Raw genomic sequence first — 21,371 nt, forward strand, 5'->3', positions numbered from 1 at the left:
CATACTTAGCACAAATTAAATCATATATCTAAAGTATTCCCTTATGTTAAGACGAATAAATAAAACTTTCTATTATTAACTGTTACGTTCAACACACAAAATTGGCGCATAATAACACAGCTGTATACCATATATATTATTCATACGACAATGTTAATTAAATAATTAGTATAGTTTTATTAACAAGTGGAGCATAAGCATTGAGTGAGTTACCGTCACTGAAAACCCATGAGATGGCTAAGGTATGACACCAACACGTCAATGGCGTTTTGTTGATTCACAAAGGTAGCGTTAATAATTGTTTATTTAAAATCATATCTAATTTTGACCCCAAAAAATTATATTAACCATTATAATCCTACCATATATTTGGTCCAAAAAACCACCTTATATAATATGCCAAGGTATTTAATGTCTACTCTATAAATTTAAAAGTGTATGTATGGTTCTTGGTCTTTATAAATGTACAGTTTTTTGTTAACCGTAAACACGTAGTTAACCAATATTGTTTAAAATCAATTTTTCTTTAAAATAAACATGTAGACTACGTGTTTAGGAAATCACACAATTTAAGCTAAGTGCATGGTTATTCCATGCTCCCTATCACACATATTACCACGTAGACTACGTGTTTAGGAAATCACACAATTTAAGCTAAGTGCATGGTTATTCCATGCTCCCTATCACACATATCACCGCTCACCTATCACTTACTTACCATATCTCACTTAATTAACTTATATATAGATCATAATATTATTTACATCTTGCATATCCCTTCATATACAATTCTACATCTTGCAAAGTAAAATCAAAATGCTCTTCATCATACTCCTTCAAGTCGTTTGTGTCACCTTCGTCACTCCCACCACCTGGGAGTACGTCTCGTCCAAAGCCGAGACAGGACTTAAGTATAGGAACAAGCGGAAGAAAGATCATCAAGATGAACTCCAAATCATTCCAACCGCAGCTCTGGCGGGCATCTCAGTCGGGGACCCACCGGAGGAAGTACGATTGCACCTAATACGGGCGTAGAGTTGACCTGGGTTCTCCCCAAGCCCAACACCCTCTACAGTCCGTCAAAGTCATCCTCCTTTTCTCCCATAAGCTGTGAGGGACTGAGAGCTGAGGGACTGAGCCCCGTGTTTTTGGTCCGGACGGGCTCAAGAAATAGCCCATGCCGATATAAAGTAGAGCTCGGTGACAGAGCTATATATGAGGGTACAATAGGAAGGGAAACGTTAACGTATAGGACAGGCTATAGGGGCTTTAGCACCATAGATGACGTTTATTCTGGGGTTGGAGACGAAACTAAGAAGGGGTTCAAGTAAACGTCAAAATAAACGTCATCTATGGTGCTAAAGCCCCTAGCCTGTCCTATACGTTAATGTCTCTCTTCCTATTGTACCCTCATATATAGCTCTATCACCGAGCTCTACTTTATATCGGAAAGGTTCTTGGGTGAGATGTCCATAATTCACCATTTTGGGGAAACGTTTTCTATTTGCATAGGGAACTTCAATGAAATGGAAAAGGGAAAACATTTTCATAAATTTGATGTTCTTATTTCTACAAAAGCTAATTTCTTATGCTTTTCTTCTTTTTAGTATCATCTTATTGTAATCGTTCCTTGAGTGAAATACAACCAGAAATTATCTGTTTCTTTCATTGTGTGGACACTTTGTCTTGCATGTATAAATTGCTACATAAACTTTACGGTAAAGTAAATTTTTTAGAAACAATGAATTACGTAAAAGGAAAAAAAAACTAGATATTAAATTATTGAGAAGTTAAATGAAACTGATATTTTAAGGTATATAAATTAGATTTCAAAACATTTGATAGGATCAATTATTTGTCAAAGAGTTGACTTTAGATTATCTGTAGTTTTGAGAAATTGTTTAAATTTTTTCTAAACAAAAATATATTCTATTAAAACAGCATAACTTGAGTTTCATTTTGCATGATGAGGTGAAAAACTCCACACACGAAAAAAACACACATTATTTCTGATCTAAAAGATAGTGAAATCACCAACAGAAACGGCAAATAAGAAGAACACCCACAACTTCACAGTTCATCATTGTTATTATGAATCTCGTGGAACTTTTTGGTATTGGAGATGGAGAGAATGCACGTCGTACTCCAGGTATCTACAAAAAAAAAGGGACATGAACTGACTCGTAAAAGCTTACAAAAGAAAAGGTATGTATATGATGTGCCAACAATTCAGTGGACTTACTCAGATGAGTATCAATTACTTGCTCCATTGAATCATATTCGAGTTCGTATTCAAATCCTCGTGTGCTCAAAGTTACATCATAAGGGGGCTGTGCGCGATATCCTCTATTATAATGGCTAACAGAAATCTGAAATGAAGTTGAGCCTTTCGCAATGTCATCTCTTACAAACCGCGGCAGAATCACAGTACCACCTATGCAGTTAAGATCAGTTTGTCGCGGTAAGTCCAACGTCACGTTGTTCAAGCAGTACGTGTACGTGCCGATATCAGCGTCCTCACTGAAAGAAACAAAGCCGTGTTGTGTGCCTTCAGAACCCAAAGTTCCAAATAGTGTTTCCTTTTTTACCCATATCCACGCTAAGTTCCATGGCTGTTCAATTTCGTGATCCACCACGTAGCTGGAGATTGTGACATTAGCCGAGTAATTACCATCACTTTCGTTCGTCATATCCCACCTTATATCCACATTCGCGTCTTAACCCCGTTGTGAGAGACACCAAAAACAAATCATTATACTGTATTGTAATTGCTTCACTACGTATTATCATATGAAAGATTCATTCAGCTATATAGTTTAAGAATAGCAATTTAACTTTACCTCTAGGAGCGAGTTTATTCGATTTGACTCGAAATTTGGGATCCCTCATCGAGCCGTGCCTTAATCTAGTCACCGCATAATAACGTTCTTTCAACATAAATATCTTAAGATAAGTGACATTTAAAGAAGGATATTCTTTCTCCAACGATAGACCCCATGATGAAGCCACCACCAAGAAAGAGAAAGAGAAAGAACACTTTGGTTGTCGAATATGGACTACGCATGTTTAGACCCTGTCGTGATGATATCTTGTTGTCTTTGTACATAAGAAGTTCGATCTCACTTTTCTTATTAGGTTTGATGATGACTATTTCCTAACAGGATAGAGCAAAATATCCGGGACAAGCTTAAAAGTAACAGTTTCTTTTCCAGTAAATATAATTTTGATATCTAGCGAAAAACTTAATATTTATTAATTATACGCTAATTCTGAGTGTTTTATATATATATATATATATTTTTTTTTTATGTGAAAATAACAAAAAGCCTTGGGGATAATATTAACCTAACACTTCGTAGTTTATAAACTAAGATACCATATAGTCATAGCATGCTGTGATTCATAAAAAAAAAAAAAAATCTTGAAGCTAATGAGGCAACACAAGCTTTCGAAGGTTCAAATATTTTCGGTTATGAAACTTGAACATAACAAATAATAAGGACAATGACCATTGTTGGTTTGATAAGGAGAACGGTTAATTTCTAATAGAATGAGATACTGAAAAATTGAATTAATAAAGAATGAATTTAATCCTCCATTTTTGAAGTAACACTACCCTATGTATATTACACGTTAAATCCAAGAGAGGGAGAAATGTTAAAAAAAAAAACACTTGAATAAGAGAAACAAATCATGATGATGATGATACCATCTCACTACTGATCTCATGCACAATGTGTCTTTTTGCATTAAGAGTGTGTCTTAACAAAAAAATCAACTCTCTTGGTTTCTCTCTTTTCGCTACAACTTGTTTTAGCTTTGTTTTGCATCTCGCTTCCTTTGCTCGCACCCACCCTGCTTGGACCGTCTCCATCTCCTATTTACACATATGTGTCAATCTTCTTACTTCCTCTTTGGCTCTACTCATCTAAAGAATGTTTTGATGAACGGTACAAATCATACGGAGCCCAGAGATGATCAACAATACAAGGCTTTCTTGAATCTAATCTCAACCATGGCTTCCCTTTCCCACTCCAATGAAGTAGACTTATCGGACCAGGGTGCAACGTTCTGCATCTCCCTTCAAAGTTATCTCCTCCTAAACCATGCTGGTTCCACCTATGGTTAACCGCTTTAATATCACCGGCGAATATAAGCAAAAAAGGAGGTAATGAACCCAAATGGTATATCCTCTTCTGCTTCTGAACAGTCATCCACTCCTCTACCTTTTGTGTATACAACCCTTTCCTCCATTTATCAACGTCCACGACCATCACACCCGTGTTGAAATAGCACGGTCGTTTTCCTTCAAGTACTTTAACAAGTACCGGGTCCGACCAAAACGTTTTTGTGAAATAGTGTGTGAAGTTTGCGTGGCAGTACTCAGGAGCAGCCACAACTTTACCTTCCATGTCCACGTGCCATAGCTTCTCTATGTCGTCTACCACGACGAGGTCAGAGTCTAGGTATATGATCCGGTCGACGCTGGGAGGAACTATATCCGCGAGGTAGATCCTCGCGTAATTTAGAGGCTGGTCTAGGGCTTCCCTGATGGATTTGGAGATTTTGCTGCGGACAAGGTTTGGATCAAACTGATAAATCTTGAAGTTTAGGTAAGGAAAAGTTGATTTGATGCTGGAGAAGAGGTCGTTTTCGAAGTGAGCAAGGGAGAGGAAATGAAAAGAGAGGTTTTCAGGGCAAGTTGAATGTTGTAAGAGAGAAAAAACAGCAGCCATTGTTCCACGGAGGTAGTTTGTGTCAAGAGTCATGGCTATATGAATCTGATCAGCCTCAAGGCATTGGTCACCATTTCTGAAAGCTGGGGCTTCTCTAAATACAGGAAGGGTTGGAGTAGAAGGCTTGTGAAGAATGACTCCAACACGAACCGCCATTGTGGAGGTTAGGAGGATAAAGGACAGGAGGCCTAGGAGTTGTGTGTAGGAGAGGCTCCTTGAGGCCATCCTGAACCTAATTCTCAGGTAAACTCTTTAATTATTTTATTTTATTTCTTTTTAAGAAAAGGGTTTAGTTACAAATTAAAGAGATGAATAGTTAACAGAGCCATTGTTTAGGGAAGGGGCTAGAATAAAGGGTTTGGGAAGATGATTGTTTTATTAGCAGTTGAAATGTGAGGAAGAGATTGAAGGTAGGAGGAGTGTTTCCTACGCAATCTTTGTCTCAAAAAAATCTACTTCCTATGATTTAGGAAGAAGACAAGTTTGTTGTCCAATGAAACAGGTGGGAGTTTTTAGATTTTGTTTCTTCTTTCCTTAGATTCTTATAAACTGGTGCAAGTTTTTTTTGGTGATAAATGTTTTGCTTATTTTTAGGATGAGATTTTTTTTTGAGAAATGATTTTTAGGATGAGTTTGTGCTGAATAATTTGTTTTGCTGTCGTTTCTTTCAGTTGATTGCATTTGCGGTTCTAAGATTAGAATAACAACTTTCTTCTAGAATGTATTGCATATGGTTTTCATGTAGTTTGAGAAGGAGATAAAATGCTCATCTTATGTAGCTCAAAACAGATAGAGCCTAATGCTTTATCTCTAGGAGATATACTCAGTCCACATTTGAATACTCCGTTCTTCATGCATGCAACCAAGATATTATATACATATGGTCGCATGTCATTCGCATATAAATATATAAACAAAATCTGTTGAAAATATACATAACTCACAATCTAACGAACTTTTCAACGTAACTGCCTCTACAACTAATTTGCCATTTTATCCAAAAATTTAGAAAAGAAATACTTGTTTTGTGTAACAGAATACTTGTTTCTTTATCGATTTACCTCTTTAATAAAATAATTTTCATTCTTAAAAAATTTATTTATTCACTGATAGACCCATGTATACATGTACTTTACAAGACAGATTAATACTATCGGGAATGTAATGTCAACACATTATGTAAATTGATTTTATCACTATTTGGTTGGTCTGGACTTGGATTTTGGTCTAAATAATTTACATGGAGATCTTAACAAACGATCGGTTTATCCTTAACAATAGTCGAAAAGTATTTAAACTCGGAGTAAGCAATGTGATACGCTTTCGAATTAGTCTAACCATGTAGCACTAAGTGTGTTTGGATAGTCGACAGGGTTTTGTCAAAAAAATATGATTTTAACAACCATGATTACAGTTAGACGAAAATAAATGATTGATAAAGTTGTATATCTGCAACGTAACTCAAAAGCATGGTAAAAAGTAAGACCATGATTAATCCGGAGTTTTTAGAGTGGAATCATGTTCTAATAGAGAAGTAAAAGTATAATTGTCTACTAGATTTATGGGCCACTAAATCTACTAGGCCCATTAGGCCTTTTATTAACCGAAACGATATTTTCGCGAAAACTCACCGGGTCGGTTAAAAACGTTACGAAACCCGAACCGTTACAGAGAAAAAAAAAAAGAAACAAGAAAAAGCATTGATTTTATTTTTCTTGGTAAAAACAAAAAAGATTCAATCAATTTTCTCAAAAAAAAAATCTCTGTCTCTTTTGTGAATTCGTGCGCCGCTGTTCAGAGAGGCCAAACCCACGCGTGGAAACGACCAAAAGCTCATCTCTTTCTTTCTCTCCCTCTCTCTCTCGTTTTTTCATTCTTTTCTTTGAAACGTCTTCTAGGGTTTCTCAAATCTTGACTTCTCCAAAGAGAAACGTTGTGAGGCAAACACGAATCAAACAAAAGAAGAATCGAAGGCGAAGAAGAATTCGAACAACCCAGAAAAGAAAGTTTCGATCTTTCTCTGTTTTGTCCGAATAAGATTCCATCTTTGGCTGCGAATCCAACATGACATCCGCAAAGCTCAACGCTTTGCCTGAATCTAACCAATACCCATCTCTCCCTTTCCCTCAAAATCCCTCCTTTTAGCTCCGTCTCGTTCGCATACTCTGTTTCGTTTGCGTACTCTGTTTTTTTCTTTCTAGATGGGTTGCGTTCAATGCAAATGTTGTAGCCGATACCCATCGTCATCATCAGAAGCCGCCTCTTCTCGTGGGCACGGACCAACCTCCAAGCCCCAAAACGACGCCGTTCCGAAGCCTCTCTCATCAACAACAATCCATGTCCCATCTCCCAGCTTCGAAATGGTCTACTCTGTTCTCTCCCAACGAGGCTACTACCCTGACTCGCCTGACAAAGAGAATCAAGACACTTACTGCATCAAAACCGAGCTCCAAGGCAACCCCAACGTTCACCTCTTCGGCGTCTTCGATGGCCACGGCGTGTTCGGGACTCAATGCTCTAACTTCGTCAAGAACAGAGTCGTTGAACTCTTGTCTGAAGACTCTGCTCTGCTTCAAGACCCAGAGAAGGCTTACAAGACTGCTTTTTTAAGAGTTAACGAGGAGTTACATAACAGCGAGATAGATGATTCGATGAGTGGGACCACTGCTATTACAGTTCTTGTCGTTGGGGACAAGATCTATGTAGCTAATGTCGGGGATTCGAGAGCTGTGTTGGCTGTTAAAGACGGGAGTCACAGGAACAGGATCTTAGCTGAGGATTTGTCTTATGATCAGACGCCGTTTAGGACAGATGAGTGTGAGAGGGTGAAAGGGTGTGGAGCTAGAGTGCTGAGTGTTGATCAGGTCGAAGGGTTGAAGGATCCGAGCGTGCAGACGTGGGCTAGTGAAGAGAACGAAGGAGGTGACCCGCCTAGGCTTTGGGTGCAGAACGGGATGTATCCAGGGACGGCGTTTACTAGGAGCGTTGGTGATAGTTTAGCTGAGGGGATTGGTGTTACTGCTGAGCCTGAAGTGTCTATGGTTAAGCTTTCGCCGAATCATTTGTTCTTTGTTGTTGCGAGTGATGGGATCTTCGAGTTTCTTCCAAGCCAAGCTGTTGTTGATATGGTAAATTTTAAGACATAAAGACACAACTCTTTTGATGTGTTGTTTGTTTATCTATAGAATGTGATTGAGATATGTGTTGTTTGCAGGTGGGGAGGTATGCTGATCCGAGAGATGGATGTGCAGCGGCTGCGGCGGAGTCATACAAACTGTGGTTGCAGCATGAGAATAGGACAGATGATATCACAATTATCATTGTACAGATTAAAAACTTGTCTAATGAATGATGATGATGATGATGGCATATGATTCACATTTTCTATTTGCCTCATTGTGTTGTTTCTTTCTGTGTTTCTATGTCAGAGATTCATCATATATAGCAAAGTAAAAGTGTGTTGAAAAGAGATTCTTTTACTGAGTTACAAGATGTGTTTAATACAACATTTGGTCCAAAGAAGTTGATTTGTTGCAGAGATGAAAGCTATAGATACAATGTAATGGTGAAGCTTTCCTTAGATTTTTTCTGCAACATCTGCTTTCAGTAGTCAATATTTGATTGATGATGATTAAGCTCTTTCCCACTGAACATGAAAAGTTGAAATGTGTTTAGTTTTGGTTTTGTATATTATTATTATCTTTAAGTAAGGGAATGAGTAGATTAAAGTTTTAATGGCCGGCAGCTTTTTGAACTTTTATGGCAAAAAAGTCAGCCAACTTTTTGATCATTTGCAGCACAAAAGTCAGCCAATTTTTGTATTTTTATAGCACAAAAGTAAGTCAATTTTTTGCTCAGTTGTGATAAATTGCTGTGTTGTTTACTTGCTTTCCAAAATTTAAACCAAAAAAAGGAGAAAAGTCAGCCAGTGTTGTTTTAGTTCTCTGAAAAAGTAAAGGTTTTTTCCTTGCAAAAGTTAATTTTTATGTTGGTGGACATTTAGGGTCTGATTGGTAACCATTCGAGAAACAAGAGGAACAAATAAAAAAGGAATGTTTGAGAATAAAATAGCAGGAATGAAAAGGAATGGCTGTTATTTATCAATTTTAATAAGGAATAATTTTGTTCTTTAATTTTCTACAAAAAAAGAAATGAAAAGGAATGAGAAAGAATTATTATTCCTTGTGAATGGTGATTTTTTTTAGAAACGTTAGTAAATACGTTATTACTCGCCGTTCCCTGGTCACCATTCATACCCTACCAGTATTGCTATATGCTATAGATGCCATCATGCCACAAAAAACGATACTAGCTCTACTTTAATAGTTGAAAGATTAGTATTACATTTGCTATAGGTATTTGGAATTCCTTGAGTAATAGTGTGTAAGCATGCATATTAAATCATTAATCATAATAGCAGCATCTTCACCCTCTAGCTCAACTAAACTGACATGGAAACATGCAACAACATTAACACTAACAGAAAGAGATGAAGAAACTTTCAAAAGTAAATGCAGAGCTTCTCAGCTATGCTGTTCTGTACCAAGTTACATTTCTCCAACAATTCATCTAATCTCTCACTTTCTCTATCCTTCATCTTCTTCTTCTCCGCAGCTTCTCTTTCTTTATCCCTCAGCGTTCTCTCAGTTTCATCAGCTAACTCATCATCCTCAGTTATCATCATCACATCAATCCTTCTAGAAGCTTCTCTACTCTTCTCCAACATCGTCTCATCTATATCTCTATGATCATCGATAACCCTTTCTGTCTGAACCTGAGACGCCTTGAAGGGGCTGCAGCTGATTTGGATCATTTCACGAAGCAAAGGAAGATTCGGACGAGGAGACTGGTATGCTGCTTCTTCTTCAGACAAGAACTTATCAGCATAGCTCGAAGCTGACATGGTGAGGTCGGACTTCAGTACGTAAGCTGAGGAAGACGACGAATCTAGCAAACCCATTATCCGCCAGTTGAAGATCCTCTGGAAGATTCCGATCCATCTCGGGATGATATGGTAGTAGCTTGAGCTACGGAGTTCGAGTCTAGTGTTTCTTTGCACCATCACTCCTGCTTCTTTGGCGGCTAATGAGACTCCCATAAGATTGCTTGTCTGTGTCAAGTACTCAACTAAGCATCCCTCGAGCCGTTGCGTATGGTTCTCTATCTCATCACCAGAAGCACATTTTTTGGTTAACCATTTCAGATCATCTTCAAGACATGGAAGCTTACAGTTCTCGAGCATGGAGTTGAGTGGTTTGATGCTCTCTGCGCTGCTCCAGTCTAGGTTGGGTAAATACTGCTTTAACATTAAATGTTCTTTTCTATTATCCTCTAGCAACATTGTTTCGGGGCAAGGCCAACCGATAGGATTTGCTTCAGCAGCAGAAGCGACGTTTCTTTTTGATGTTTCCAATGCGTCGTTGAAGGCTGATATGCAGATGTTAGGACCAAGTTCTTGATCCGGCATCTTCTTAAGCAACTCCAGTGAAAAACTGAGATGAGTCAGAACGAGTTCTCGCGGTTTAACGTGATGGAGATTTGCTTGCAGAGGTGAATTTCCCGCAAGCCATTTAAGCCCGTCCCTTAGCCGTGAATCGCTGAAAAAACGAACTTCATGTCCCTTCTGAGATTTATTAGCGATAGAGACGATGGTGAAGCTTGCGATCTTTGATTTGTTAATATCATGAAGGCCTAGCTCAGAGACGAGGTTGGTATCAGGATCCACGCTTTCACGGTTGCTTGAGCTGATTATAACGAGAAGGGGAAGGAGTGAATCGTTTGGTACTGATTGAAGAATGCGGTTAAGCTGTTCTCTCTGGTGATTCAGAGGGAGGTCTTTAGATGCAAGGAAAAGAACTGCACTTGCGCCACGTGTTGCTTCACAGAGAGCTTTATCAGCTTCCACATCCCTAGCTACTGAAAGACAACATCCACTTTCAATCCATTTGTTCCATACCGATACACCGGGGGCTGAAAACAGCAGATTCTCATCGGGGACGGTATGTTCTGTGTGAGGGATAAGCTTTGATAATAACCAACGACTGGCTGCTGAATGTGTATCTTGACTTGAGGTGTTAACTGATTTAGCCTGAGTACATAAGATGACCTTCCAGCATATGCATTTTGAGTCTGGATTCCTTTCGAGTAGTGTATCAGCTATCACATCTGAAATATTCAGCCTTGACCATGATTTTTCACGTTCTTCAAATCTCCTCTTCATTGCTTGATCAATGTCAAACTCACCACACGGCCTAGATTGCTGTGTATGAAGTGAGAAACGAGATTAGACTACCAACCTCGTTAGTAAATGCATCAAAGACTTTCAATGCTTGCTTGACAAAAGGACCAATGATCAGCACATGTTACGGGGAAGGAAACTGAAACTTACATCAGGTTTGCTGAATCGGATAGGTGTGCCCAGGGATAGAGAACTCAGTGCAGCCGTTGCAGCTAACTGTCGACGCTCCCGTAATTGACTTTGGCGTGAAGACCACCGCTTCCATAATCTGTGAAGATTCAGAAAAGAAAAGTTAGAAAGAGTAACCTACACCAATTATCAACTTGCATGAGAAGGTACACCTTATCATCAATTTAAGTTTTGCCTTCGCCACTTCCTCGTCATATTGATTTGTGATGTCCTCAGTTCCATCCTCATCTTCCTGTTCAATGTCATGGAGTCCCTCTTCCATGGTACCAGTCATCGCAGCTTCAGGTACTGATTCTTCCAAAGCAGATATGTTTTCTACAATCGTCGGAGACTCTGAAATGGTAGTTACAGGCAAACTCTCCATTGGCGTAGACTTCGGACTTTGTTGCAAAGTAGGTTCAGGCACAAGATTCATTTGCATATGCGCTACAAATGGAAATTTAATTTTCGCAGGAGATGAACTAGTGTGGCCGTCATTAGGTTGTTTCTTCAGATTCGAGGATACAGCTTGAGGAAATCCAGGAGAACCAAAAGGAGAACTGAACTTCAGGGGAGAATGAAATCCACCAGCCGGCGTAAGGTCATTTTGTTTCTGTTGATCCACTGCTGGATTTATAACAGGTGGCCACACTGGATTTATTACAGATGTTCTCACTGGCTTGTCCTCCTCCAGTAAGAGGGAAGTCTTCGAGTCGGTCATTTCTTTATCAACTGGACGCACTGATGTTTGTTTCTTAGGACTTTGAGCAGGCGGTATTTGCTGTTTATAGGTGGCAATAAGCGGTTTATGTCCTTTATTCGCTTCTGTCGGCAATGATGACAACGGAGAGGGAGCAGAAACATTTTCATCCGTCGAGGGAGCAGAAACATCTTCCACAATGGTTCTTGACTTTTTCATGTGAACAAGTTTTGAGCATTTTGTTTTATAGTCCGTATCAGCATGGAGAAATAGGCCATCCTTTACCATGTATGGCTCTTCAAACACTTTTATTGAAAATCCATGGTACTCCAACAGGGCTTCTATGTCCTCTTCCTAAATTCCATCACCAGAAGAAAAATGTAAGACCTCTAGCAATTACTCTGTCACAGCCGACCACAAAAAGGATACACCAAGTAGCAGATTGATGGAAAATTACCTCCATCCCTATCCAATTTGACGTATCTGAAACTGGGATACCCTGATTATTTTGGAGACCCGAGTGCAGAGAAGCAAGTGCCTGAGTTCTTAGCTGATAAAACAGAATAAAGCTTAGATCTCGGTTAATTAACCACACACCAATATTGGTAAGAATATAACTTTTGAACCTACACCACAAATAAGCCTTACCTTCGAAAAATGTGCATGCATTAGACATGCTTGAAGATAGCTTGCTTTCCGTGCGAGGCGAAAGAAGGCGATAAAGTTGCCAGTTCTACAAGCTCTGAAATTGCACAATAGTTCCAATACTTAGACCAGGTTAACAAACTAACACCCAAAAACAAGTCCAAGGAGCTACCTGGCTACATTGCGGGCAAAGAGAACTTCTGACGTTTGCCTTATTTCTGGAGTCATGTTAGCAAGATCAAGAGAAAGCTCAGAAGGTTCAACCTAACAGGAAGAATTTATCGTCAGGTTAAGAACTTGGCACAAAATTCTGAGCGCAAATTTCAGCAAAAAAGTATTTACCTTATAGCCAGGGTGCTTGTCGAGTTTGAGAAGAGCATAATAGCCACGGAACTCTTTTTCTGTAGGAACAGTTATTCCTCTCTTCCTGTGATCATCATACATTTGAAACAACTCAACAGATGTCTTGTTCATCTGCTCAATATTCAGGTGCGCATCAAACCCCTCCGAAAAGCCCTCTCCTTTAGTATATTCGCATAGCTCATGCATTGCAAGGATGTGAAGTCTTATCTATACCAAGGAAATCAATAGTAAGAGATATCCAAAGCAGAATACTGCTTGTTATCATGTTTAATGGGCTTTATATAAGATCGGAAAACACAAACCATTTGCTCCAGCAAAGTTATAGCTTCTCGGTTGAAAATATGTTGCATTCTTAGATCCATTCGAATAGCTCTCATCCTATCCCATAAGAAGTTGTACATGCCAAGAAAGTTTTCATTGTACGGTCGGTCTAGCAAACTTAGCAAATATTCCATTGTATTCTGCAGGATTGGCATAGGTCGTATCAAAATTGCTTCTCGCTCCGCCGTCCTGGTATACTATTCAAAGGCAAATATATAAGTAGTCATCAGAGTGAATAGGTAGCCTAGCATCTGACATCTTAAGAAAGAATCTGACGATAAATTGATATGAAAGGTAAACTTACTTTCTTCACGGCAAGGAATTTGCTCGTCTGGTTCCTATCTCCATCCACACGCTCATAATGGTCCAAGTCCCCCTTCCTTTCACGCTCTCCTCGTTCCGACTCTGGAAAGATGAACAAGAAAAACCTCAATATATTTGTTCTACAATCACATAACTCACTACAACTAGACATCAATATGGGCAAGATCAATTTTGTTAGAAACAAAACTGTTATTTAATCAGATAAAATAAATCAAAGACTACACTCAGTGTCTTTTTATAAGCATGTCTCAGCGTATGCTTACCAGGACACATGTCAGGGCATAATCCAACGATAAGAGAGGGTTGCTCCGAGCTTTCATATTCAGGCAAGGCATCCCTGCTTGATTCCAGTGAATTGAATGTTTGTTTGTTGTCCAGAGGCTTCACAGTTTTATTTACGGATGATTTAGTAAGTTGAGTATCAACAGGACGGGCTGGAACAGGGTCTAGTTCACCCTTGAAGCGGGCCAGTCTCTTTGCCCTGGCTTGTTCTTCTCTGTACAAAACGCACACAGTTCATAAAAACTTAAGAACTAGTCCACATATTTATTTTTTTAATTAGTTTAATTTACCCTTCAGTACAATCTCGAGAAGGAAAAGAGTTTCCCAGGATATCCTCTTCCACTGGATATGAAGTTGGAGATCTCGTCCTTTTTGTTGCAGGTGAACTGTTTGCCTTACCCGCACTATTGAAATTATTTAGAGAGGAGGGCTGCACAGGAAATTGGGAATCCGAGCTTCTTGAAAGCATAAATGACTTTGCGCCTGACGCAGGAGGAGATGTCGAAAGCCTACCATACAGTCAGCATGCTTAAATAAGAGCCAGATAGAGAAAAAAAAAAACAGATTTGTTGCAAGAGCACTAAAGATAGAGCTACAAGAGAAATAAGAATGGTTTCACAGGCTAGTAAGAGAAAAAATTTGCATGAAACCATTTACTTTAAACGTAAATACGGCAATACGCTTATACACCAATTTGCTAACGATATAGTTTCTTAAGATTGTGACTTAACCTGCCATTCATAAGTACACGTAGGAAAGGGGGACGGAAACACAATAATAAGCTTACAAAATATGGTGAGTCATCATGCTGTTTACCTTCTTTTTGTTGCTTCCTGAATTTCAACTGATTCATGTGCGTACGGGAATGAAGAGCTTGGGGTTTGTTCTTGCTGGATCAACCGATTGGGATTGCTCCTCGACCTAACAGGATTATTGTCCGCAGAAGGAGAGCGTCTTCAAAAACATGAGAAAAAGAACGAGGACGCAAGTTTCAAAAGTGAGACGACAGACAATAACAGTATAGAAATGAAGGAGGAAAGACACATATATGGTTCAAATTACTATCTAAAAAGAACGAGGACGCAAGTTTCAAAAGTGAGACGACAGACAATAACAGTATAGAAATGAAGGAGGAAAGACACATATATGGTTCAAATTACTATCTATAATAACACATGTGAGATATTCCATGACATTTCTGTACCAAGAGCACAGAGGGAGGGAGAGACCAAAACATTTATGACACTGACAAGAGAAAAAAAGCTTACATCCAAGTGTGGCTAGATGGCTGCTGAACATCATCTACCAAGCTGCCATTCTCGAAATCTGATACTGGCGAATGATTTATTCGAGGAAACCCCAAACTCCGACCAGGAAGATCTGACTGACTGGAAGACAAAAATTGAGGACTTTTAGATTTATATTAGGTACATCAAAAAGCATTATATCACTAAGCATCACAGCCAAGCGTATGACTGGTAAATTTCTAGCACCGAGAACACAACAAACTCTTGAAACCTGAAAGAGAACTGTACATGAGCGCAGAACACAGGTGTACAAACTTTCGCAAACGGGCAAGTGTTAAGAAAGTCAAGGATATGAAAGTGCTACAGAACGGACGAAATGTCTATTGCACAAAGAGGTTGCTGTCATAAATTGCCTTCATCTAAAAGAAATGGAAGAAAAATGACCTTTTCCTTTTTGAATCTTGTGATCGACCAATCTCAACAGCATCAGGTCCACTTCTCGAAAGAGTGTGTGATATACTAGCTGCAGATGTGGCTAGACTATGTTTACCCTGATCCTTCAGTAAGTTCCTTGACTCATCATGCCCAAACTGAGGATTTAAAGTAGGCCTGCTAGAAAAAATAAAACAGGTGAAATTCAGGGAATTCGTCAAGAACAATCCAACAGCTTGTTGCTAAACCTATGGATTTTCAAAGCCACTGCCACCGTTACACCGTAAGCCCTTATGTATTAGGCATTGGGATGGGCAGAGAAACCTATAGCACTTCGAAAACCCTGCTCTCTCATCCTACTGCTATATTTACTATTGCAGAAAACTGAAAACATTTTAATTGTGTGATTAACACTGCTGCCAAGCTGTGAAATATCACACTCTTCAAAGTGAAAATAACAAACGTAGACTTTTTTACCTCTGAATTCCAGGAAATTGGTAAGGTCTCACAGAAGGGCTTGGACGTGGAAAACCTTCTGAACCCCATTGTATTCCATTGACAGGTCCTGGACTCCTGAAAAAAACATAGCAGCAAAGTGTTCCATTCATAAAATTCAACCAGAACTTTCACCAAACGAAAATAAAAAATCAAAGCGAAAGAAATAGATAAACTGGTTAATCCCATCACCAGCTGTGTCAGATCAAAGTTTTCCCAAAGACCATGTACACGCATATAAGGAGGTACAAAAAGAAAGAAAGCCATAAGAGTAAAAAAAAATCTCTAACCTCTGAGTTCCACCAGGCCGGTAAGGTTGTCCCGAGGAAGGTGAGGGATTTTGAAAAGCCAAAGGAGATGGTGTTCGATTCATTGGAGGACTACTGCTACAAAATCCACGATAAATTAGTACAAGGAAAACTTAATAAAACAAGTAACCACCCTAAAACTTGAAATAAAAAAAATAAAGATCAAGCCATTAAAAAAATAAAGATCAAGCCATGATGAGGTTAAGAATGTCTAACCTTTGTACCCCACCAGGTCGGTAAGGTTGCCCTATAAAAGGTGGAGAGTTCTGAAAACCCGAAGGAGGCGGTGCCTGCTGAACTGAAGCACCACTACAAGCAACCAATACGAAGGTTCGTAAGTAAATGACATAGAAAGTTAAAGCACTTAAGAACACAATCTCCCCATAAAGAGGTTCCACAGCTCACAAACAACCTAACATTCTCGCATAGAAACAAACCGGAGCTGTAAAGCAAAGTCTAATCTAACCTCTGAGCTCCACGTGGTCCAAAAGATTGTCCTCCATAAGCTGAATGAGACGCTGGTGGCTGAATTGGAGAATTGCTACAAGAAAACAAATTACAATCGCAATAAGCACATGGGCTTCAACACCTGAAGCTTAGAGGCTGCCTAATTGATATTAGAACACAATTTCACAGAAAACTCAAGATACTTCTCACTCTCGCGCGATCCTAAACGCTTCAATTGAGAGCGCAATAGATTCATAGCGTAAAATCAATCTAAAACCTCAGAAGAAGAAAAAAGGCTTAATACATCCATACGGAATCGAAAATCATACCTGGTGGTTTGAGTAGGAGGAGCAGAAGAAGCGCCAAACGTTGTAAACGGCGATGGCTTGGAGCTCATCGCGGGTCCTACATCTTTTCCGAAAGGCTTAAACGCCATCTCTGTAAGCTAATTTCTCTATTGATTCTTTCTTCAACCTTCGAATCGAAACGAGACCAAATCGAGTTTTCTCCTTCGCTCTCCGTCGTGACTTTCCCGGCGAGGATGTTTATTTAATCTTTTTTTACTTATACGACGTCGGTTCGAGGCTTCGCATTAAACCGAAGAGATCTCATGCTTGGGCCTGGGCCTTGATATTTTAAAGCCTTGACTCTATTTTATGGGCTTTGTATTGGTTATTATTACAAACCACGTGCGAATGTCGTCGCCATCTCTCGTTAGGTAGATCATCAACTTTTCATTACCGTTGACATTTTTGTCCGAAGAAGTGAAAATAAAAAAAAACTTTCCCTCGTTATTTTCCTGGAAAAAAAGAAGTAAACTTTTCCCAGTTTTAGATCTCTCCGAGTATGTCTCGCGGCAGATTGTTGTTGCTCTTCGTTGCTCTCTTCCTCGTCCAGCTTCAGTCATCAACTTCTCTGATTAGTTCTCCAAGTTCTATCATCAACCCTTCTAAAGTCAAACAGGTTTCTTCAAAACCCAGGTTTGGTTTTCCTCAATCCTCGAGTAAATTTCGAAACTTTGAGCTTCGATTTTGTATACTTTTGTCATGAATCTGAGAAATTTTGGGTCAGGGCATTTGTGTATGAAGGTTTTCTAACGGACTTGGAATGTGATCATCTGATCTCACTTGTAAGTGTAAACTAAATCTTTTGGGTTTGATTTCAATTCGAATGTTTCTGATTTTTTTTCTTTTTTTTTGAAAATAAGGCGAAAGAGAATCTGCAGAGATCTGCGGTTGCTGATAATGATAACGGAGAGAGTCAAGTTAGTGACGTTCGGACCAGCTCCGGCACGTTTATCTCCAAAGGAAAGGTGACAAGTTCCTCTGTTTCGCTTCCATGTCTGATGAATTAATTAGTATTAGATTAAGGCCGGATCTGATATTATGGGGGGTGATAGACATTTATCAAGAACAATGTTTCACTAGACTGTGACCAAATCCGGCTCTGATTAGATCTCTAGTTGACGCACATATTGGATTGGTTTTGAGTTACACTGATCATGTTTACGGAGCTTTTTAAATAAGCCTCCTGGATCTTGGTAGATTTGTCATTGATGGTTACTACTAGGACTACAAGGTTTAAGAGCTAGTTGCTAGTCAACAAAATATCCATCTAAGTATCTATGATTATCAGTCATGTGTTATGGTTGGTACTTAGTAAGGATTACAATCTTCATGTAAATCTTGTTTTGCTTAATCACAGGATCCTATTGTCTCTGGAATAGAGGACAAGCTCTCTACATGGACATTCCTCCCAAAAGGTAACAAAGACATTCAAGTAACAAGGAACCTTAACTCTTGTTGAGTTTGTTGAAAGGCTTTTCAGAATATGTTATGATTGTTTCTAAGTCGTTACACTCTCTGGTAACAGAAAATGGAGAAGACCTTCAGGTGTTGAGATATCAGCACGGTCAAAAATACGACGCTCACTTTGACTACTTTCACGACAAAGTCAACATCGCCCGTGGTGGACACCGCATAGCAACGGTTCTCATGTATCTTTCCAATGTCACAAAGGGTGGAGAAACTGTCTTCCCTAATGCAGTGGTTTGTATTCACACTAAACCCATCACTTCCCCACTTATATAAACACAATGAACACTTTGGTCTGGTCTCTGATGAACATTTATGCTGCAGGAATCTTCTCGCCGCAAGCTTTCTGTAAACAAAGATGATCTTTCTGAGTGTGCAAAGAAAGGAATCGCTGGTAAGCTACTACAAAACTTATCACAAGTTCCTCTAGATTTAGGGGCCATTAGGCGATTTATTAAAGATTTTAACTAAATTTGTTTTTTTTTTTATAAATTTGAGGGCCTAAAATTTTGTTTTTGAGAGCATGTATCTATGTAATTTTTTTCGAAAATTTTGGGGGTCTATAAGGCCAATGTTTTGTTAGGCTCTAATTTAGAATGTTGTAAACACATGTTTTATTTAGTGAAACCGAGGAAAGGAGATGCACTGTTGTTCTTCAACCTCCACGAAGACGCAACTCCAGATACATTGAGCCTTCACGGAGGCTGTCCTGTGATTGAAGGAGAAAAATGGTCAGCAACTAAGTGGATCCACGTGGACTCGTTCGATAAGATTGTGACGCATGACGGTAACTGTACGGATGTAAACGAGAGCTGTGAGAGGTGGGCGGTGCTTGGAGAATGCGCAAAGAATCCAGAGTATATGGTGGGAACTCCAGAGCTCCCTGGAAACTGTAGACGTAGCTGTAAAGCTTGTTAATTAAAAGAGTTTAAATTTATCTTCTCTTTGTACCATTAAGTACTTCTTATATTGATCTGAGCTTCGTTTTCACTGTTCTTGAATCAGTTACTTTTTTTTTCTTATCAATAGACTCTCCGTTTCAATTAGGTCCTATAAGGATGATCGTTTTTCTAGCTTGACTTATAGGTCAAGTTATGCACAGTGAGAATTAAACAAGAGGAGTTTTATTAGAAGAATATGTGATTGAAACAGTCATATCATTATCATAATGAAGTATATGTTCTCAGGAGGGGAGTTAAATGTGTTTTATACATTCTAGTAATGCATTTAACATTCCTTCTCTATGAAATGGTATCATTGCAATATAATAGTATCTTACAAAATGCAAAATAACAGGTTCTTTGCAGATGAATCTGTTTGTCTTTGTTTTGCCTTTTTGCTTCTGGTTTGATACCGGTTAAGAAAATGTCATCGGTCTGCAGGGCCGGACCTGACCACAAGCTGGTCAAGCATGAGTTTGGGGCCAATATATTTATAAACAATTTTGGGGGCCAATTTGATAAGAAATTTTGTTCATTCAGTGGCTGAATAAGCTGTTTCATTTGTCAAGGTGCTTAATATTGTTTTTGGGGCCAAAATTTTTTGACTGCTTTTAACTTTAGAAAACTCAGGCACGGTCCTGCCAGTCTGATTTGATTGAAGAAACTGGTAAGTTGTGCAGAGACTGTGAAGCTCAAGGCATAGGCATAGCTAGCAATTATTCAACCAGCCTATACAATTTGATATCACTCGTATTTTTTAATCGCTTAGGAGGCTACTAAACTATTTAACCTAAGGAACTTTGTTTCCTTATAAATTAACTCTTATGGTTAGGTTATCAGAGGTTATTATCTCAACTGAAAAATATTGTCACCATTGTGTCAGAGGTCCTTAGTTCGAACGATCGCTGAGACTAAATTAGTACGATTTTCTAGAGTTTTCACGTTTATTAAGAATATAATAAATGTTTACAATTTAGTTTGCAATTTATTTTTCAATACACTTTTCAATAATTATCCACCAATAAGATTTAATCAATTCAAATATTCATAATTAATGTTCCTCAAAAATATACAAAAATACTTTAAAAATATAGAAAATTTATTTTTGTAGAACAAAAACAAACTCTAGAAAATCTTCATCTCGAGAACGGAGGGAGTATTACGTGTTATGGTTTCGGGTCTTGGGATTAGGAGTTTCGGTTCCAGAACTCCTGGTATTTAACAAAAAAAAAAGCTGCATGAATTCCAACAAATGCCTAACAACTGAGATCTTTGAGTCCTTTTCTACCATCTTTAAAGAAACCTAATACAAAACTTAAACGGGTATTTGGATAGTCTAACTCCATATTCGGGCTTGATCCTAATCGAGTTATGTGATTGGGCTTGATCTTACAACTTATTTACAGACAACAAACTATAATTATCATCTGCCAACCTTTAAACCACAACCCACCAAACTATATTTGTATTATTAGCACGTGTTATATAATAATACTTGGTGGATAGAGTAGTTTATACTATAAATTCTGGTGAAATTAAAGATGCGACTTTTTAAAAACACCATCGTGATTAATGATTTTGTAATATTTGTAGTACAATTGTGTATATGAAGCCAAGCTTACCAACCCAATTTAAAGATGATGGTTTATTTAAATTCAAAACTAAGTTTTCATTCTAAACTTTCAAACCCAACGATTTTTGGTAAAACTTTTAAAACCAACTTACTTAACTTCCAAAGTCATATACTTGGAAAATTCTCTAAATGCGTAGTAAGTAGTACTCCCTCTGTTTCAATATAGATGATGTTTTAGATGATTGTTTTTGTTTCATAATAGATGATGTTTTCATATATCTAAGTAACTTTAACTTTATCAAAAACTGTGTAGCCAATTGTCTTTTTATAATTTTTG

At 38.5% G+C, this 21,371-nt stretch overlaps 4 protein-coding genes across 9 annotated transcripts; 2 read left to right on the top strand and 2 right to left on the bottom strand.

The window, feature by feature from the left end:
• Nucleotides 1-722: 722 nt before the first annotated feature.
• LOC106443924 (probable galacturonosyltransferase-like 4) lies at nucleotides 723-5,332 on the bottom strand. Its single transcript, XM_048776297.1, has one exon. The coding sequence runs from the start codon at nucleotides 4,959-4,961 to the stop codon at nucleotides 3,921-3,923; it is 1,041 nt and encodes a 346-aa protein (XP_048632254.1). The 5' UTR covers nucleotides 4,962-5,332; the 3' UTR covers nucleotides 723-3,920.
• Nucleotides 5,333-6,482: 1,150 nt separating this feature from the next.
• Nucleotides 6,483-8,239, top strand: LOC106439099 (probable protein phosphatase 2C 35). Its single transcript, XM_013880462.3, has 2 exons — nucleotides 6,483-7,864; nucleotides 7,951-8,239. Exons 1-2 carry the CDS (start codon nucleotides 6,938-6,940, stop codon nucleotides 8,086-8,088), a joined length of 1,065 nt encoding a protein of 354 aa, XP_013735916.2. The 5' UTR covers nucleotides 6,483-6,937; the 3' UTR covers nucleotides 8,089-8,239.
• Nucleotides 8,240-9,110: 871 nt separating this feature from the next.
• On the bottom strand, nucleotides 9,111-17,277 carry LOC125606984 (SAC3 family protein B-like). 6 transcript variants are annotated; one of them, XM_048776303.1, is made up of 19 exons: nucleotides 17,036-17,277; nucleotides 16,726-16,800; nucleotides 16,476-16,568; nucleotides 16,242-16,331; nucleotides 15,934-16,029; nucleotides 15,469-15,633; nucleotides 15,046-15,165; nucleotides 14,594-14,731; nucleotides 14,068-14,286; nucleotides 13,759-13,991; nucleotides 13,476-13,576; nucleotides 13,153-13,368; nucleotides 12,830-13,057; nucleotides 12,660-12,751; nucleotides 12,491-12,584; nucleotides 12,300-12,392; nucleotides 11,316-12,196; nucleotides 11,125-11,242; nucleotides 9,111-10,995 (listed from the first exon to the last, which is right to left on the bottom strand). In XM_048776303.1, exons 1-19 carry the CDS (start codon nucleotides 17,140-17,142, stop codon nucleotides 9,238-9,240), a joined length of 4,917 nt encoding a protein of 1,638 aa, XP_048632260.1. In that variant the 5' UTR covers nucleotides 17,143-17,277; the 3' UTR covers nucleotides 9,111-9,237. The 6 variants fall into 6 exon arrangements, with proteins under 6 accessions (XP_048632260.1, XP_048632259.1, XP_048632258.1 ...); XM_048776302.1 differs by having other exon boundaries at nucleotides 15,469-15,636; XM_048776301.1 differs by having other exon boundaries at nucleotides 16,242-16,334.
• Nucleotides 17,278-17,429: 152 nt separating this feature from the next.
• LOC106443923 (prolyl 4-hydroxylase 2) lies at nucleotides 17,430-19,510 on the top strand. The gene is made up of 7 exons (XM_013885468.3): nucleotides 17,430-17,686; nucleotides 17,778-17,835; nucleotides 17,914-18,018; nucleotides 18,411-18,468; nucleotides 18,579-18,754; nucleotides 18,845-18,914; nucleotides 19,143-19,510. Exons 1-7 carry the CDS (start codon nucleotides 17,553-17,555, stop codon nucleotides 19,436-19,438), a joined length of 897 nt encoding a protein of 298 aa, XP_013740922.2. The 5' UTR covers nucleotides 17,430-17,552; the 3' UTR covers nucleotides 19,439-19,510.
• Nucleotides 19,511-21,371: the final 1,861 nt, after the last annotated feature.

The sequence above is a fragment of the Brassica napus genome, chromosome A3 (genome assembly GCF_020379485.1).
Source record: "Brassica napus cultivar Da-Ae chromosome A3, Da-Ae, whole genome shotgun sequence".
Lineage (NCBI taxonomy): Eukaryota > Viridiplantae > Streptophyta > Magnoliopsida > Brassicales > Brassicaceae > Brassica > Brassica napus.

Bases quoted from the DNA above. Each gene is read 5' to 3' on its own strand.
- LOC106443924 (XM_048776297.1), bottom strand. From the start codon at position 4,961: ATGGCCTCAAGGAGCCTCTCCTACACACAACTCCTAGGCCTCCTGTCC.
- LOC106439099 (XM_013880462.3), top strand. From the start codon at position 6,938: ATGGGTTGCGTTCAATGCAAATGTTGTAGCCGATACCCATCGTCATCA. The intron at 7,865-7,950 runs GTAAATTTTAAG...TGTTGTTTGCAG, and splicing joins GCCAAGCTGTTGTTGATATG to GTGGGGAGGTATGCTGATCC.
- LOC125606984 (XM_048776298.1), bottom strand. From the start codon at position 17,142: ATGGCGTTTAAGCCTTTCGGAAAAGATGTAGGACCCGCGATGAGCTCC. The intron at 16,569-16,725 runs GTTAGATTAGAC...GGTTGCTTGTAG, and splicing joins GGACCACGTGGAGCTCAGAG to TGGTGCTTCAGTTCAGCAGG. The intron at 11,243-11,315 runs GTGTACCTTCTC...GAATCTTCACAG, and splicing joins AAACTTAAATTGATGATAAG to ATTATGGAAGCGGTGGTCTT.
- LOC106443923 (XM_013885468.3), top strand. From the start codon at position 17,553: ATGTCTCGCGGCAGATTGTTGTTGCTCTTCGTTGCTCTCTTCCTCGTC. The intron at 18,019-18,410 runs GTGACAAGTTCC...GCTTAATCACAG, and splicing joins CGTTTATCTCCAAAGGAAAG to GATCCTATTGTCTCTGGAAT. The intron at 18,469-18,578 runs GTAACAAAGACA...CTCTGGTAACAG, and splicing joins ATGGACATTCCTCCCAAAAG to AAAATGGAGAAGACCTTCAG.